This window comes from Rhynchophorus ferrugineus, unplaced genomic scaffold, assembly GCF_030347505.1.
Source record: "Rhynchophorus ferrugineus isolate W39M unplaced genomic scaffold, kcgeb_rfMv2 rfM1, whole genome shotgun sequence".
NCBI classification, from domain to species: Eukaryota; Metazoa; Arthropoda; class Insecta; order Coleoptera; family Curculionidae; genus Rhynchophorus; species Rhynchophorus ferrugineus.
Window position 1 is genome coordinate 1984882 of NW_027472580.1, and position 18802 is coordinate 2003683.

The 18802-nt window shown below is 32.0% G+C and overlaps 5 protein-coding genes across 7 annotated transcripts; 1 reads left to right on the forward strand and 4 right to left on the reverse strand.

The window, feature by feature from the left end:
- Positions 1 to 2176: 2176 nt before the first annotated feature.
- Positions 2177 to 7498, reverse strand: LOC143194557 (inositol polyphosphate 5-phosphatase E-like). The gene is made up of 3 exons (XM_076401346.1): positions 5787 to 7498; positions 5508 to 5731; positions 2177 to 2507 (listed from the first exon to the last, which is right to left on the reverse strand). Exons 1-3 carry the CDS (start codon positions 6144 to 6146, stop codon positions 2393 to 2395), a joined length of 699 nt encoding a protein of 232 aa, XP_076257461.1. The 5' UTR covers positions 6147 to 7498; the 3' UTR covers positions 2177 to 2392.
- LOC143194464 (inositol polyphosphate 5-phosphatase E-like) lies at positions 5872 to 10769 on the reverse strand. The gene is made up of 9 exons (XM_076401299.1): positions 10418 to 10769; positions 10111 to 10368; positions 9936 to 10062; positions 9673 to 9847; positions 9460 to 9617; positions 9135 to 9407; positions 8909 to 8941; positions 7612 to 7649; positions 5872 to 6013 (listed from the first exon to the last, which is right to left on the reverse strand). The coding sequence occupies exons 2-8, from the start codon at positions 10339 to 10341 to the stop codon at positions 7615 to 7617; spliced, it is 1032 nt and encodes a 343-aa protein (XP_076257414.1). The 5' UTR covers positions 10342 to 10368; positions 10418 to 10769; the 3' UTR covers positions 5872 to 6013; positions 7612 to 7614.
- Positions 10770 to 10793: 24 nt separating this feature from the next.
- On the forward strand, positions 10794 to 11324 carry LOC143194605 (ubiquitin-like protein 4A). The gene has a single exon (XM_076401349.1). It carries the CDS (start codon positions 10794 to 10796, stop codon positions 11181 to 11183), a length of 390 nt encoding a protein of 129 aa, XP_076257464.1. The 3' UTR covers positions 11184 to 11324.
- LOC143194453 (WD repeat domain phosphoinositide-interacting protein 3) lies at positions 11312 to 14345 on the reverse strand. Of its 3 annotated transcripts, none has more exons than XM_076401274.1 (6): positions 14187 to 14345; positions 13923 to 14098; positions 13607 to 13864; positions 13344 to 13532; positions 13015 to 13252; positions 11312 to 11925 (listed from the first exon to the last, which is right to left on the reverse strand). In XM_076401274.1, exons 1-6 carry the CDS (start codon positions 14251 to 14253, stop codon positions 11918 to 11920), a joined length of 936 nt encoding a protein of 311 aa, XP_076257389.1. In that variant the 5' UTR covers positions 14254 to 14345; the 3' UTR covers positions 11312 to 11917. The 3 variants fall into 3 exon arrangements, with proteins under 3 accessions (XP_076257389.1, XP_076257381.1, XP_076257399.1); XM_076401266.1 differs by having other exon boundaries at positions 11312 to 12334; XM_076401284.1 differs by having other exon boundaries at positions 11312 to 12334; positions 13923 to 14116; positions 14187 to 14310.
- Positions 14346 to 14856: 511 nt separating this feature from the next.
- On the reverse strand, positions 14857 to 16971 carry LOC143194621 (uncharacterized). Its single transcript, XM_076401351.1, has 5 exons — positions 16845 to 16971; positions 16567 to 16786; positions 16140 to 16277; positions 15517 to 15627; positions 14857 to 15445 (listed from the first exon to the last, which is right to left on the reverse strand). Exons 2-5 carry the CDS (start codon positions 16763 to 16765, stop codon positions 14919 to 14921), a joined length of 975 nt encoding a protein of 324 aa, XP_076257466.1. The 5' UTR covers positions 16766 to 16786; positions 16845 to 16971; the 3' UTR covers positions 14857 to 14918.
- Between the last annotated feature and the right edge of the window lie 1831 nt (positions 16972 to 18802).

The window sequence follows — 18802 nt, forward strand, 5'->3', positions numbered from 1 at the left end:
GTATTTTATTGCACTAATATGGATGGTTATGCCCATAAATTAAATTGATAGCCAATAAGTTTTACACATAATTATTATAGATTACAAAAAGTAGTATACAATAACTATATGAATATTTTAATATACATAATTTTTTAAAATATATTTTAAATATGTCTCCTTTTTACCAACGAGGGTTTATCTCGACTGGACCTACAGTTTAACGTGGGCTCCGAACCACGGTCCTCGGCATTAAGCCTACCGATTGGCGAGTGACCAACTTAGAAATCATCCCAGAAGACATATGGTTTCACCCAGCCTGGTTACTGGCGTGACTGGGATTATTTTCCTTGTCGGATTTTGCACTCTTGTCTACGACAATCAGAAACATAAATTTACGAGCATTCCCAGCAGGATTCGAACCCACGACTATCACAACAGTAGGGAACCGTCCTGTTGTCTTTATCAATGCGCCAACCAATCCGGCTATATCACTACATAGTATAAAACAAAGTCGCCTTTTCTGTCCCTATATCCCTATGCGCGCTTAAATCTTTAAAACTACGCAACGGATTTTGATGCGGTTTTTTTCAATAGATAGAGTGATTCAAGAGGAAGGTTTATATGTATAATACATGCATAATATACTAAGGCAACATTGCTAATTTTAGAGGTTTCTAACGTGATGTCGTAAATTAACCTATTTTTTTAGGCTTATTTAGCAATTAGCAAAAACGCTGCCTAACCCTACGAGTTAGATCAAATTAATGTACTACAGTATTGTACACCATAAAAAGGTCTACAAAAAAGCCCGCGATGGTATATGTTTATCTTTTAGGGATAACCCACATTAACCATTTTTATTGTTTACTTTTTACGTGAGAAAATGGCTTATTTACGAAGCTATTTTAAGCAATACGGCATTAATCCTTATCGAATTAAGTACCTTAAATACAGTGTGCAATTAATATAGATCAATATGGTTCCTTACAGCATGTAAATTAAACAAATATTTTCGGAGATATTACAAATTTAAAATTTGCGTTTAAAAATGTGTAATGTAATAAAAATTGTATGAATTTAGATATTCCAAAGATAGCAGGAAATCTTCATAGTAAGTATAGGGGAAGAGGAATTGTTTTACTCCAAATTTAATGCGTGCAGGCCAAGGGCAGTAATGAATGAACCAAAAATACTGGATCGATTTTAATCATGTTTTCATCGAGTGACATAGGCATATATATTTTATACCCTTGCAAAGTCGGAGCGGGCCGCTATGTTTTTATATACAACGTTCATATTTTTTCTGTAGTGTATTTAATTTAGTATCAGCATTGTACCCGTGCGAAGCCGGGGCGGGTCGCTAGTATAATATATTCAATAGAAATTCTAAACGATTTTGTAAAAAAATGTGTATTGGATTCGGGAATGGTTAGGATTTACAACCGGATCCGGTCCGTTGCGATAGAGTTCCAAGATTTTTTTGTCTGTTGGGTCCGCTATTATAAGAGATTATATCCAACAATCATGTATGATTAGAAGCAACACTTAAAGGAGAAGCTTGTATTATTATAGCGTTTTTCGTTTCTTTTTGATCCATAGATCTCATGGGCTTTTCCGAAATATTATCCTGCACGGATATAAACCCATAATCCGACCCAAGCTAGATTATGGTTGCTTTTTATGTCAGTGCTAGCCCTACTTAAAATAGTGCTTTAATAATTGCATTAGCGGCTTTCATAGCAGATCCATATCATTTCTTCTCCCTGAAACGATTTCATGATCAATGACGACCAGCTAAAATGGTCTCTGCTATCAACACATTATATTAACTATAAAAAGACTCATTCCTTTTATTGAAACTAAGGTTTATGATTTGATTCAGCTGGCCTGGAACCTACTTGAAGATGGCAATATATTGTGGGCAATAAAACATGATTTCTGATCTATTATCATCTCCAAATCCAGATCCTGTGAGATTACCCTAAATAATGTTAGGACAATGCAAATCTACGCGCTCATATATTGTGATGGAAAAATGAAATGTTAATTTTGGATCATATTGAGGGCTGAACTTGATTTACTTGACATCCATTTTTAATCCATTATTCATTTGTCCCACGATAAATCTGATTCAAGGTATTTTACCTAAGTTAATTTTAACAATTTTTGAGTTTTTGTAAATAAAAGTAATCAATTTTCGTAAACAATGTTTTATTTTTACAAAATTAATTGTTCTAATACAGATTATATATAACCCTAATATAATATTTGGTCAGTTCCTGTAGTTAATTATATTTATATGACTAGAAGGAAGAAACATCTGGTTCGTTCACAGCTTTTTGTTTAAAATCCATCGGGTCGGTTTTGATTATAGATAAGGAACACTAAGGGATTTACTATGATTGTCCCATTATTGTAAGGAACAAACTGTGCTGGTGCCCTTACGTTTGCTCAGCGTTTCGGCTCTACGTTTTAAGCCTTCAATATAAACGTCTCTGTTAAACAGTCCTGCAGCCAATGGTATCCTGAAATAAAAACAGTATAAATATTCATGTTAGTAATATACATTCAGTTAGTAAACAGGAGAGGAAAATTGGAAAAATCATAAAAAAGACAAATAAAAATAAAAATGAGTAATTCGTTCTTAAAAAGTATAACGTGGAATGCAAATAGGCTAAAACATCGAGTCCGTGAACTAGAACTTTTTGTGAGAATAAACAACAGAGATATAGTTCTTATATCGGAGACTCACTTTTCTAAAAAAAATACATTAAATTACGAAGTTATGATGCCTACTGGTCCCTACGCCCCAGCGAACATGCTCAAGGCGGAATAGCTCTAAATATAAAACAAAATATACAGCATTTACAAGACGAAATCAAAAAAGAAGAAGTAAAAGCTATGATAGTTAACATTAAAGAGAACCGCGTTGAAATAAACATACGAGCTATATACTGTCCCTAAGACACAAAATAACACAATACAGAGATCTATTTTTAAAATAGGCCTAAGATTTAAAATTGGAGGGGACTTTAATGTTAAACACACAGCTTGGGGATTACGATTAATAACAACTGGAAAAGGAGAGCCAGACCTACTGGATTTCTACATTTTGATAGGCAATCAAATACAAATCGAGAGCTTGTACGAATTATCATTTGATCACACTCCAGTATTGTTATCCGTTAATACTAGGCGCAATAATTCTGAAAAAAAAAACAAAGAAGCTCAATCTTACTAACAAATTTACTAACTGGGACACGGTTAGACTTATGAGGTAGAAACAAACCAGTTTAAACGCAAGACCTAAAAGTATAGACGATCTTGAGCAGCAAACTCGAGAAATCAGAATATGAGGTAAATTGCCCGCTTGAAATTAGGGAATTGTTAAAAGGAAGACGAAAAATTAGAAGAGTAAGACATAGAACCACAAATGCTATAGACAAAACAATATTTAATAGATTTAATAATCAGACAAATGAAAAGCTGCTGCTGATATCCCAACAACAAAAGCAACAGTACTTGGAACATTTGTCGATGACAGAGGCAAAAGATGTATCTTCTGTAGAAAAGTACAATTAGCGGTCAACAAGATCTACAAATGGACTAGAGTCTGGAAAATACAGCTTAATAGCTCCAAATCTGTCCATGTTAATATTGCGTTGCAGCGAAATGATAAAAACCTAATTATATCACTTGACGTATGTCCGATTCTTCGAGCAGAATCAGCCAAATGCCCCGGAATATATCTTGATGTAGTTTAAACGGGAAACATCATGTTAGAAAAAAAGCAGAGCAGATTAGACTCAAGTCAAGCAACCGTACTGGTTAGTCGAATATACCCTCAATTTGCACTGAGATCAAAGAGATTGGTTTATCAGTCAATCATAAAGCTAATTTGGACCTATGGGGTTGTACTAAGGCATCAAACCAACTAGTAATCCAACGCACCCAAAATAAAGTAACGATTGATTACTAATGCTTATCGCTATATAACCAACTAAGAGCTACCAAATGACCTCGAAATCAAATGGATACACGAAGTGATTCAAGGTTTCGCCTAAAAGCATGAAATAAGGTTGCTAAAACGCAGCAACGTGGAAGCAATACAGCTACTGGACAACACGAAGGAAATCAGAAGATTGAAGCGAACCAAACCACCCGAATTTGTTCAGTGTATAAATTAATTCTTAACTTTAGCTTAACAGGTCAATTGAAAAGTCCCCTACCTGACACATAGATGGCGCTACTAGAATTATATCCATATGTTTTAGTTAACCTTAACCCTTAAAAAATGCGTGTATAAATTTGACAGCTGTCTGATCATTAGTTTGTGAATTATAGCATTTTGAGTGAAGCAACTTTTGTTATTGTGAAAAAAATTGATAAAAAGGTATTTCGCCTGTTGATAAAATATTGCTTTTTGAAAGGAAAAAATACAGTTGAAGCAAAAACTTGGCTTGATACCGAGTTTTCTGAACTGAACGTGTACATCATCATATCATTCACGAATATCTGAGTATGAGAAAGCTCAGTGTAAAGTCGGTGCAGCACGAGCTCATTTTTGACCAAAAGCAACGACGAATTGATGATTTGGAGCGGTGTTTGAAGATGATCAAGTGTAATAAACCCGAGTTTTTGCGTCGATATGTGTCAATGGATGAAACGTGGCTCCATTATTTCACTCCGAAGTCCAATCGAGAGTCATCCAAGTGGACTGCACACGATGAACCCGCTCCAAAGCGTGGGAAGGAAACGCAACAGTCAGCTGGCAAGATTATGGAGTCTGTATTTTGGGATGCGCATGGAATAATTTTCATTGACTACCTTGAAAAAGGAAGGGCCATCAACAGTGACAGCGAAAATCGCCGAAAAACGGCTACATTTGAAGAAAAAGAAAGTGCTGCTTCACCAAGACAATGCACCATGTCACAAGTCAGTGAGAACGATGGCAAAATCCACGAATTGGACTTCGAATTGCTTCCTCATCTACGGTATTCTCCAGATCTGGCGCCCAGCGACTACTTCCCTGTTCTCAAATCTCAAAACAATGCTAGCTGAGAAGAAATTTTCGTCGAATGAAGAGGTGATCGCAGAAACTGGGGCCTATTTTGAAGCAAAGGACAAATCGTACTACAAAAATGGTATCGAAAAGTTGGAGTGTCGCTATAATCAGTGTATCACCCTTGAAGGGCAGGCCGGGGACTTTTCAATTGACCGGTTAGGTAGATTAGTTAGATTAGATGAGCTTTAATTAAAAGCCATTTAAGAAAGGTCAGTGAGTGTTAGTTCTTGAGATAGTTTTCATATATTTTAATATGTTTTAACGTAGACATTTATTATTTTAATTAATATTATATATCAAATACATTTCTAATCTTATGTTAAAAAACTCCATGGTTCGTTTTATTACAAATTATGCTCTCTTAAAACAGAAAAAGGCTTTTGGGAGTCTTGAAACATTGAATATTGCCTATCTGTCCTATTTAGAACACATTTAAAGAATTATTATACTTGTAACTTACGTATCTAATCCGGGCCTCAAGTGTACTTTAAACACACCCCAGACTGGTTTGTGATCTGAGCTGGTTATGCTGGGAACCGAGTCGTATACTAAACACTGTAACGGAGGATTCTCCAACGCTCCGCTGAGCCTCCTGGCGTTCTTTTGTTTGTACAAGATTCGATCCGTATAAGCCGGCGTTCTCTGTTTCGAAGACGAATCGAAATTCTGCGTGCCCGGGTCATACTGCAACCGACATCGCCATCAATTCAGAGCTTGTCGCGTTTCATCGACCACTCACCTTGTACGTCGGCGGGAACGTGATCTTCGCCTCGGAGAAGCCTCTGAAGGCGGCTCCGTCCGCCAGGACCGTGCACAACTGGTCGTAGTGCATGTAACCGTGAGGCAGGTGGGAGGGCAGTGGGAAGCTGGTGTTGGAAAGCCACTCCAGCACTTTACTCCTCGGCGTGGCCAGACGGAAGTTCAAGTCACCGGACCAGAATACATAATCGAAATTTTGAGTAACGTCTAAAAAGGCGTGTAAAATCATTATACTATTGGAAAGCGAGATATATTCAGTATATATAACAAAAAAAACAGCTAAACGTGACTGTAATCTCCTATATACATCCGTGATACAATATTTACAAAGTATATGCATTAATAAGTTTTAAAGATTATATCGCCTACTTAGCTGATCAAATAAATATTAATAACTACATTATATGAAGAACAAGCTACAGTTATTGAGTATTGTGGTTTGAAAGCGTTCGCTCAGATGGCAGGAATATGTTAAAAAATAATTTGTAGTATTGGTTTTTTTACCTGAGGATGAGTAGGTGTGAATTTTTGTCTATAAATATATGACCAAAACGAATCCCTCAAAACGCATCCAATGATTTCAACGGAAAGCTCGAATAAGCAGTTGTCAATACTGTCAAATCTGGCGAATAAGGAGGATGTTTATATTACGAGGTTAAAATTGATGTTCAGCACGTTATATTAATACTAATTCAGTACGGTTGTATAGAGACAAATTCTAACACAAGGAATATACAAGATAAATAGATAATAGATTTATAATAAAGTTAGGAAATTGACAACTGTTAGTGAAGACAGATGCTTTATCAGGAAAAATTGATAAAGAAAAGGTAAGAAAGGTTAAAAATTAGGACCGAGGAAAAAAGCAAATAAATATAAAATGGTAGAAGAAAAATGTAGAACAGAAAGGAAAAATCTTAAAGGTCAAAAACTAATGGAGTTAAAACAATAGGTAATAGATAATAAATCGATGAATAAGTCAATAAGGATCTGACATTCATATAACGCTACCTCTTAACCTTTCTAAAGCCAATCTAGTAAACATAACTCTCAAATGACACTTGTCAAAATTGCATGACAATCTGTTGCTCAGTTAAAAAGTTATGGTAGTTTTAGAGACCCAAATTCTTTATTTTCAATACCTCGATAAAAAAGATGATTAAATTGACTAGTCGAGGCCTTTTTTGAAACCAAAGATAAACCGTTCTAATAAAAAGGTATACAAACATTAGTGAAGAAAATTAGGGCAGTATTTTGATGAATATTATCGTAAGGATTCAAAGAAAACAAACCAAAAATTGTAAAAAGCGTAAAATTCAAGATCATAAACAATTATTATAAGAGTGATTCACAAAAATAAATTCTAAATGAATTTCAAGAAAAATCAAGGTGAATTGTTTCTAGATACGATTGACTAGGTTGAAATAGTTAAGACCTTACATGTTTCTTAACGATGCGTTGAAATCATTCATCCAAATTAAACCAAGGATTAAACAAATGTTTCAATTCTCAATAAATGAAGCTTTATCCTCCTGAGGTACCAACAAGGTAATATTTTCCTAAATTTTTAATTATTTTTACTTATTCTACTTACTGCTACGTGCATTAATTAAAGTAGAGCTTTAAAACTTATTTTCGTACTCTTTGCTGTGTTAGATAATTTGAAATGGCGGAAATACTATTACATATTATTGAGCGCTAATAATTACTAACATCAATGCGTTGATTATTCGATAATTTTAACAGCGACATTCCTATGAGTGTACCAAAAAAGGCTGTTAGATAAAAAGCGTTTTTATACGTACAAGCTAATCCGTCGTGGGTCCAATTAACTCCCGATTATCTGAAAACAAAAAAAAATTAAATGAATAAAAGTTACTAGCATACTAGATTTCTTTACAGTTTATACGTTATAAAATAAAGAAAGGGGTTAGATAAAAAGCAATAAACAATATGAAATATAATTAGAAAAATTTGTAACTATATAACACGTAAATATTAAGCGAGCGAAAAACTAATCCATACTTTTTAAATTGTATAGCCCTATATTATATATTATAATATTTAAGGAGGAGCATTTGCTGTTTCATTGAAAGGCCGACTTGATTATCAATTCATTTAAACTTGCTGAAAAAATTGAAGCTATGTATGTGTATTCAATGTTCCCGCATCCGCCATATAGTCTAGACATTGTTCCAGGCATCTGTTATTTTTAGTTATTTTTTCGCACACTTAATGTATCACCAATATTTTCAATTGGAGCATGGGTATTTAACATGATATATTACACATATATTTCTATACCATTATAACACACAGAGGTTTACTACAAAACGTATAAGAATAAAATATAGAAATACAAGAAAACAGTTGAATAATTGCAAAAAAAAATCAAAAAGTTAATATTCAGATATAATAAAGCAAAAGAAACATTGGTAAAAAGAAAAATGTCATATATTTTAAATCAGTTATCAAAAATATGGTTTGTTTATACATTATAAGGATATATTAATATGTTTACATTGTTTATTTAAATTACAAGGCATTTAAAATTTACAATTTTAAGATGAACAATATAGAACTTGAAATCTATATATGCAAATTGACTAGGAATAATGAACATCTGAAATATGTTATCCTGCTGAAATATGACATCATGCAATTATATACCATAGTATAATTACATAAAATCCCTATAAAAAATTTAGAATCCTTGAGAGCAGAATTGAATAAAATTGCCAATGAATTTTTATACCTATGGCATATAGTTAAAAAAAATCTAAATGGCCGTGTATGATACATAAAAAACAGTGTGACATATCTGAACGACTTATTTATAATCGGCTGTATATAAAACATTAAAGAAGTTGAGAGACTGAAATATTACTGGTATGTTAAGATAATTTAAAAATATAAATTTTGCTTTTATATACCGAAAAGCCCCTTCGTATCTAAGACACAAAATATCTAATTCCTTTAATGTTCTATCTACGAAATTTTTATTGTGTAAAAGTGGGCATAGGCTAGGATGCGTGTGATGATGTATTATGATCAGAACTACGTGTTGTGCAAAAACCACCAATAAACCACTCTGTTACTTACTTTTTAAGTTATAATCGAACAACCCTGACGACACTTAAAAAATAGAAATATAAAGAAATAAAAAGTATAAGTATAGATACTTTCCTATATATCTAGAATGCTTATAATTAATAAGAACACATTAAAAGTACAAAAAAAACTAAATACTATTTCCGCCATCTAAAAATCATCTATTTCAATTTTTAGAGACGCTAGCATAATTATATCTATTAAGTAATTAAATTACCTTTGTTTTTATTTTTGCAAGGCAATATCCTTGGTAAGTCCAGCGAATTGACTATTTTCTTGACGTCACTGACACGTTCCTTGACTTTTTCTTGATGAGCAGTCAAGTGTGCTGTGACAAACAGGAATGAGGTGCCGAAGATCATAAATGAACTTGCAATGGCGCCTTTCGTTCGGAATGCACTTCCCGGCCTTACAGATAAACTGGCATCTTCAGGTATAGAAATATACCAAATTAAATCGCGACGTATGAAGATACATAAATGTAAGGTACCTAAAATAAATTCAGTTGAATGGTTTTTTTACTATATGACAAACAGTGTTACCTAAACTTGTTGAATGATAAAGTATATGAGATGGTCCAATCGTTTCTTGTAAGGACACCTCCCATTCAACTCTTTCAGAACAGGATTCCTGTGTCCCAAAACATAAAATATCTGGAACATGTTTCATACCAATGGGAAGGACAAAATCATTCAATTCTCTGCAAGTATAAGAATATTAGGATTTCTATTTGTGTCAGAAAATCTATAAGATACTTGGGTGCTGAATGACCATTCATGTTCCATGTACCAACAAAAATTGTAATTTCTCTATTGGGACAAATTCTATCCAACTCGGGTGAGCCTAGCAGAGAATTAACACCAATTTTCCCATGTAAAAAATTCCTCTCTCTAGCTTTAACAGTTGGTATTGGATGAAGGGTGGTAACACCTAGAAATATTCTATTATTAATACTTTTACGGTGAAATATACTTAAAAATTAAGTTATTATATATGAAAAACATTGTAAAATTCCTACCTTCTTTCAGGACACTTTCATGAGAACCATATTTTTCTAAAGGTTTATTTAAATTCGAGTTTTCAAAGTCTTCATCAAATAAATGACTATCAGATAAACTATTTTCCCTTTTTAGAGATCCTGTAGGCTGAAAAAATAATTAGAACAAGTCTACCTCATTAAATTTAAAACCTACAGGTACCAATAATTCTGTGTTCATTACAGATCCATTCCTAATGTCAAAACTTAAGGGTCTTTTTGATATTTTGATTGGACTATTGGCTTCGGAATGTGTTAAATTTCTTAAACTTGGTTCCTTCGCACTTTGCGTTCTGTTTACTGTTACACCCACTTTATTCGGAGGTTTATTAGGCAATAAAAAACTTGCAAACCCTTTATGTTTAGATTTTGGTTTTTCTTGGTTCATGTTCAACCAATACGCTTATTGATTTTTCTATAATTAAACTTATAGATCTTATTTATATGACATCTGTTCTACTTACCCAATAGCCAACATAAAAAGGGCTTTAGAAATTTTATAATCTGATTTGTTTCTAATAGGTTTTACCTTCCTTTAGTGTTTGTATTTCAACTTTGACATTTGAAATACTAGGTTACAATAGATACAAACATTTTATTAATAGTAGGGTTATGCCATTTTTGAGGTATATTAATATAATAAAGTTACGAAAACACCAATTTTATAATTTGCGGTTTTGTCACTATAAACCTTCAAAGGAATTATCACATAATTCTTCTTTAGAAATAATAAGGCGTAGATATTATCAATATAATTTTTTTCTGTTTGAGGAAAAAATCATATCGGGAAACAAATTAACCTAACTTTTTTTTAGTACTAAATCCAGTTAATTAATAAAAATGCAAGTCGTGATTAAATGCCTGAAGGGCGGTAGCACCTCGGCAGATGTGGATGAAAATACACCTATTACAGAAATCAAGAAAAAAGTAGAGAAGAGCTTAAAAATTCCAGTGTCACAACAAACGCTGATAGTTTCAGGATCTCCACTTCAAGATGACAAAAAGATAGGAGATTATCCGAAAATAAAGGAGGGAACTAAAATATATATCGTCATAAAGAAGCCGGAAAATTTACAAACTTCACTTGGGAAGCTCTTAAGGAAATACTATTCCGAAGAACAGTGTAAAATAATAGCAGATGAATTCATGCGAAACTTCCAAACAAAAGTTGATAATTTAAGCTTAGATGATCTGGAAAGAATTGCCATTTCTAATTTAAATGAGCTCTAAGTTATTTTTAATATAACACAATTTTTCTTAATTTAAACTGTTTATGTAGTATAATTATTTAATGACAAAGTATATTATTTTTATAGTTATGTTTAAGAAGTTATTCTAAAGTAAATAAACAGCACTAATTCAAAATAAGAATATTTTATTTGGTTGCAGTGATATAATTAATGAAAGTGTAATATATTTTTTGGATAACGAGTACAATTTAAACAGTAGTTTGTACAGTGTACAGGTAAGTGCGTCTTGTACCCATACTATGGGTCATATTATTTTTGAGATTATGGAAATTAACTGGTGTTTTAAATTACAAATTTTACTACCTACTAATAAAACTATTAGTATGCTGAATTTTCAAACATGCACATTAAGTCTGTCAAAAATGTTTGCTTTATATTCGACAAATTTAATCGAATTTTTCAATGACACTATCCATACACACCAAATTGTTATCTGCTTAATCCTAGACATATTCTTTTTGCCATTTAAAATCCGTATACCTCACTTTGACGTATCGGACGGACGGAATGGCAGAAAATTATTCCTTTTATTTTAAATCACATATCGGACGCAATTTTGTCCGTAATTACAGAAATAATAGTCGCTGTAGCAATCCTAATATAATGTAATAAACACAAGAATTATCCATTCAATGCGTACAAGTGCCCGCTTACCTTACGTGTACATAATCATTCGAATGGCTGTAGTAAAATTTCTCAGGTTTGTTGATTTATTCAATTTACTAGAAAAAAGTAAATGTGTATATCGTCTTCATATAACTTAAAAATAATTGGTATAACTTAGAAATAATCCTTATTCAAAACTAAACATACTTTATAACTGCTTTATAATAGTAATATGTGAGAACTATGTGAGCCTCTGTAAATTTAAAATAGGCAATTGTGGTGAGTCAGTTTAATCAATTACTACTAAAATGTAGTGGTCACTATGCATTTTTCAAATTCACATTTTCTAGGCAAAATATGTATTTTCTCACAAAAAATCACAAATAGAAAGACATGTATATGTTTAATTCATTATGTACTCTACATCATTATCTGCCAGTTCTAGGAATTGGGCACACTGCTCTCGAACACACTCTCCTTTCAAGTTGAAAACGAACTTATAATATGAACCATCCGCGCATACAACTGAAAAATATTTCCTAATAAATAAACAAACGCCAAACAACTACTACAAAAACTAGAAAAGACTACTATATATATTCCAGTATGTTTTAATTTTCCTTGTAATTAATTGTTTCCAAAGCTTACTCTGGAAATATTAGGTTTGATTTTCCAAAATGTATAATTATATCTTTTTTTAACCGCTAATGTAATCATGTTATAATTGCAATTAACATTTCTTTTTAATGTTCAATAAAAATTTTAAGTAAACTTATCGACTAACGAAATTCTGAAGGAACAAATACTGCAAAACTGATTAATATGTAATGATTACCATAGCAACGTCATAATGACATAAGTGAAAGCCACCCATTTTTTATGAAATTTTCCCTTGCCTTAGGACTTTGCCAAAACATTCCCGTGTTAATATGTAATGTTGAGTAAACATTTCATGTTAATCCGAAGATTTTTACTAAGAAATTGTAGTTATATTTCTTTTTATAACAAGGGTTAAAACGATTACCATGGCAACTGACATCATATGACAAATGATAAGTTAACCTAAAAGGTCTAGATTTTCTTGATCAATTTTTTGTTAAAATGTATGGTGCGAATTTTTTAAAATCCATCGTTCTACTAGCGAGATTTATCGTCAGAGTTTTGTGTACACAAGTAGAATTTTTATATATAAATAAAAATCTTACCAATAACAGAGCTGTTATCTTGCCCAAAAGCACAAATGCACGGAGGACCATTTGGGACGCTGAATTTGCAGAAAGACCAGCTGGATGAGAAATATTTTGGCAAAAAGAGTGAATTTGCCAAACTAGACTGTTTATTTAACTTTGGGTCATCTAGCGCAAAGATATGAACTGTTCCATGGTCAGATGATACACACAGTAATGTTGATGAATGATTAAAGTTTATACAATATATTTGGGCCTGAAAAAAAAACAATACAATACTTTTCTATTTTATTATATTTTAAACTATTTTTTTAACTGAATAGTTATTTACACTATTTTATATTTACCTGATTGGCTCCTCTTCTAAGTTCATGCATTTTTTCACCAGATGTAGTGTCAAATACTCTTATTAATGTCCCTTTTTCGCTTGCTGTTGCTAATCTAGTTCCTTGTAAATTTAAGGTAATGCAACTGATGTTTGCTTCGTGAGCTGCTATATCTAATGGTGCCTTTTCTGTATTTGCCAGATCAATAAGCTGAAATTACACATTTTAACAACACAAAAAAATTATGTAAGTCTGTTACACCAATAATTATTTGATTTAAATACCTGTACATATCCTGTTTTACGCCCTGGAAATGCTAAAATTGAATTGTTACTGTTTGGACATAAAACACATAAACCTTTGGGATTAGCACATGTTTCAAACACATGGATTTGTGTAGGAGTTTGGGTAAAGGTGTAAACTTTTATTACACCATCTAAAATCACAACAATTCTGTCTCTTCGAAGTCTCACTCCCAAAACTTTATCATTAAAATCTAGACAAATAGGAGTAGCTTTCCTTAGGTCATCCCATATCATTACCTGAGAAAGACACATTTTTCAAAATTGATGTTTCTTTTTATCTGGTTAAATTCCTTACCCTGTTTGGGGGATATAAAGGCTTGTCTCCACCACCTACTAAAGCCAAATAGTTGCAACGAAAGAGCATTTCGACATAACTGAGGCCCCCATCTGCGAAATCCTGCCGGACTTTTTCCTTTAAAGGTTCGCAGTTATATATACGAAATCCTGTATTTGTGGCGCAAGCAAAACATCCTAATATGTTTTATAAATCTTGTTAGTAAATGTAAACACAGATTTGAAAAATAAATATAAATATAACCCCATATAATTAAAAAAATACCTTGATCCTGATTAAAGCCGGCAAAAATTAGTCCATTTTCGAACTGGTTATTTGATCTCAAATTCATCGTAAAATAGTTACAACAAAAATATTTACATTTTATAAAATAAGCGACATACTTGACATTTGCTGGCTATAACCAAAAGAGTCATTCAGATTTTACGGCGCGAATATTACTGGTGTTTTAGTATTATAATTGAGTTATATCGACGATAGTAGAATATATGATATGACATTTTCGAATTTAAAGTATTTTTATATTCTTTTTCAGACCATCAAATAAAAAGTACGATCAAAAATTACTTTTTATAATCAGTTTATCAAAAGATGCATGAACTTTAGTCTCCTGAAAAATAACTTTAGAGTATTTGTTGGGCGTCTAAGTTGAATTGTAACAAAGCACACCTATCAAGCAGTTAATATTGGTTTGATTAATAAATAAAATATATTGCTGATCTTAGTCTATATTTCATGTAATGATACTTTGTATAAATATGAATATTGAAATCGAAATTTTCGATACTTTCCACAATCCTAATATATAATTGGATTTTGCACGTTATATACGTCAATTCTTCTTTTGGGTTTTAGCTGTTGTATTAAGTTGTTTATTTATAATCGATAAAATGATTATAGCCATTATTAAAAAAGAATAATTCGATTAATGCCACAATAAAAATACAAGAATGATGTATGGTAAATCTTTAATTTTGGATTTTTAATAAACCTAATTCAATGTTCACTGGGATAAAAAACGACCGTCGGTGTAATATTGGACTTATATTGTAGAGGGTGAATAACTTCAAATATTTTTACGTTAGGCACTTGCTGTCTTTCTTTCTTTTTGAATTTTTTTAAGACTTGAAGATATTTTTCTTCAAAATTTTTGTATTTATTAAACCAGTCCACTTCTTCGTTGTTTAGAGTATGCGGGCCTTTTTTCATCGCTTTACAATATATGGACCCATATGTATTTTTATAGTTCAAATATTCCTTAAACCAATCCGAATCTTCCAAGCATAAATTCGAGGGAGTTTTTTTCGATTTCATAAAAATCTCTTTTTCGACCTGACGATAATCTCTATATTTTAATTGGGGCTCCGCATCATCTGACTTTTTACTACTCTTTATTGTATTGGTGCTACTTTGCTTTTTAGCAGTTGGCGTTTGCTTAAGCCTTCCTTTGCCCGATTCTTGATTAATGCACTGATAAAATATGTGTTCTGGTATAAGAAGACTTTCATTTTGTTCCGCAAAACCTGAATTAATGATATGATTAATTAAATGATAAAATATATAAAAATAATAGCCTCGTCTCGAAATAACTTACCATACCAAGCTTTTTGATTTGGATCTATCAATGTTATTTCTCCAGTTGGCTTGTTATCAGCGAAGTTGCTTAGGACAGAGATTTGATTGTTAAATTGATAAAGACCGGGGCCTACAATTATTCGGAAGAAGTAAGTTTTTTTTGTTTTTATTTTTAAGTAACAACGACAATAACATCTCAAAATAACAGTTGTTTTATGTTATTAATACATACTTTTTTGTTATATAGATCACAGTTTTTCAAATAAAGATAATACAATGTTATTATAATAATTAATTAATTATTTAATCATTTCATTGTAAGACAGAATAAAACAAAAGAAAACTGTTACTGTCAAGATTTATAATCTATTAATAGTTTATTATAGGTATGTTTTACCGAAATATATTTTTTTATTTTCAAGTTAAAACCTCAATAAAATCTCCAAATAACAGTTGTTTTATGTTATTAAAACATACTTTTATGTTATAAAGGTTACAGTTTTTCGAATAAAGATAATATAACGTTATAATAATAATTAATGCATTATTTAATCATATCGTAGTAAGAATGAATAAAACAATAGAAAATTGTTACTGTCAATATTTATAACCTATTAAAAGTATATTGTAGGTACATTTTACCGGAATATTTGTTTTTCTGCAACGAACCAATGTATTTAGTACCATCCAAGAAAGTAACTGTTACATCCTCAGTTTCTATTAACTTGTCACCGTCCCAGCAACCGTCATATGTCTGGCCATCTTTTGTTGCGTAAATTCCTAAAGTTTACAAGTCAAGTATGTATTAAAAGTAAATTTCTTTACTTATTTAAGGGGGTCCTTTTTAAATTTTAGGCGATTTTGAGAGTAATATGAAACTTTTTTACTTTTTCCTATGCTCTCGTTATTTACTCGTTGATATTTTACTTGTATTCGAGTAATATCTACTGTCGATTTTTTGTCACAAAAGTCGCTTCCGAAAATAATTCGTATTTTGAAGAAATGTTGCGAAATATGCAAAAAGTTATTTTAAAATTATAAATCAGAACATCCCCTTGATAAACATTACCTTTTCCTTGCCTCCACACTAAACCGCTGGAGTGTGCACAATACTCGCCGTCGTATTGATCTCCATTCGGAAACTGGAATTTCGAGGAACCTTGATAGAAATCCGGATCGCTGGCAATTAATTCATCATACGCGGTCTTTTTGTCTTCTGACTGATCTTCTGTTTTCGTAAAACTCTTGCTACGTTTACTGTTTGACATTACAAAGTGATACTAATGACACTGACGTTTAATTTTTTTAAATTACATCTTACAAGAGATATGCTAAGCACAATCTTACCATTCAAGAAAGTAACTGTTGCATCCTCAGTTTCTATTAACTTAGCACCGTCCCAGCAACCGTTATACGCCTAGCTGTCTTTTGTTGTGTAAATTCCTAAAGTTTACAAAGATATACAAAGGATTTATATCAGAGGTGACGAGAGAGTCTATTTCGGGAGAATCCCCGCAACCGCACAAAGATTTGAATTTGCAACGTTGCCAATTGTCGAAAATTATACCTGTATTTGAAGAATATGATATACAAATAATATATTCTAAATATTAAAATCCTGTTTTCGTAAAATTATTGCTACGTTTACTGTTTGACTTTATAAAATGATATTAATGACACTGACGTTTAATTTTTTTTAAAATTACATCTTACATTAGATATGCTAAGTACAATCTTACCATCTAAGAAAGTAACTGTTGCAAAGTAACTGTAACTGATTTTGAGAGTAATATAAAACCTTCTTTTTCCTATTCTGAAGCAAATATAAAAAACATATACAAAAAATACTTACCATTAATTATTATTAAAAAAATAATAATAAAATTATTAAAAAAATAAAAACACATTTTCTCTATTTTTTTTTTAAACTTTTCGTTTTTTCAAAAAATTCCTGCTTCTGGATATAGAGAGGGATATACAAAGGATTTCTACCAGATGTGACGAGTCTCTTTCTGGAGAATCCGCGCATGCACACAAAGATTTGAATTTGCAACGTTGCCATTTGTCGAAAATTATACGTGTATTTGAGGAATATAATATGCAAATAATAAATTTTAAATATTAAAATCTTCTGTTTTCGTAAAACTCTTGCTACGTTTACAGTTTGACATTACAAAGTGATACTAGTGACAATGACGTTTAATATGTATTTCCAAATTAAAATAAAACTAATCTGCTTAAGGTAAAGTTAAGAATACACTTATACACTAAACAATTTCGCGTAGTTTGGTTTGCTTCATTCTTCTGATTTCATGCGCGTTGCCCAGCAGCTGTATTGCATTCATGTTGCTGTGATTTAGCAACCTTATTTCACGTTTTAAGGCGAAGTTTTTGATCACTTTGTATATCCATTGGTATTCGAGGTCATCGTGCAGCTATTCGTTAGTTACATAGGGATAAGCATTGATAATTAATCGTGGAACTTTGTTTTGGGTGCGTTGGACTACTAGTTGATTTTATGTTTTAGCGTTACCACTATTTGCACCCATTAAGTCCAAATTGGCTTTATAATTGACTGATAAACTAATCTCTTTTATTTTAGGTTCAAGTTGGGAGTATCTTTCGACTAACTAGTAAATTGCTTAACTTTGAGTCTAATCTGCTTTGCTTTTTGTCTGACATGATGTTTCCAATTTAACCTACCATCATACCTCACGATGGTAGGTTAAAGATGTTAAAGTTTAGATGATAGCCAAGGTATTTAGCTGATTTTGTTTGTCATTTCGCCGCAACATTAATATGGACAGATTTGGAGCTATTAAGCTGTATTTTGCAGTCTCTAGTCCATTTGTAGATCTTGTTTACTGCTAATTATACTTTTTCTACAGTCGTAGGCAGAGCTATATTTTGCCGTGATAACTGTGTCGCTGGCAAATGTCCCAAGTACTGTTCCTTTAGTTGTTGGTATATCAGCAGTATAGAGCAAATAGAGGAGTGGTCCCAAGACACTACTCTGTGGAACTTCAGCCGAAATAGCTTTAAGTGTTGATAATGCTCCTTCATTCAAGATTTTAAGTTTTCTTTCGAAAATATATGATTCCAGCAGTCGACAGTGATTCCGTGGTAGCAATTTGCTCATTTTGTAGATTAATCCCAAATACCATATCTGGTAAAAACTTTTGAGATGTCCAAGATTATTGCTGGACCCTGTGGAACTCCAGCCGGAACAGGTCTAAGTCTAGTGTTGAGAATGCTCCTTCATGTGAGAGTCAAATTTTCTTTTGAAAAAGATACGATTCCAGCAG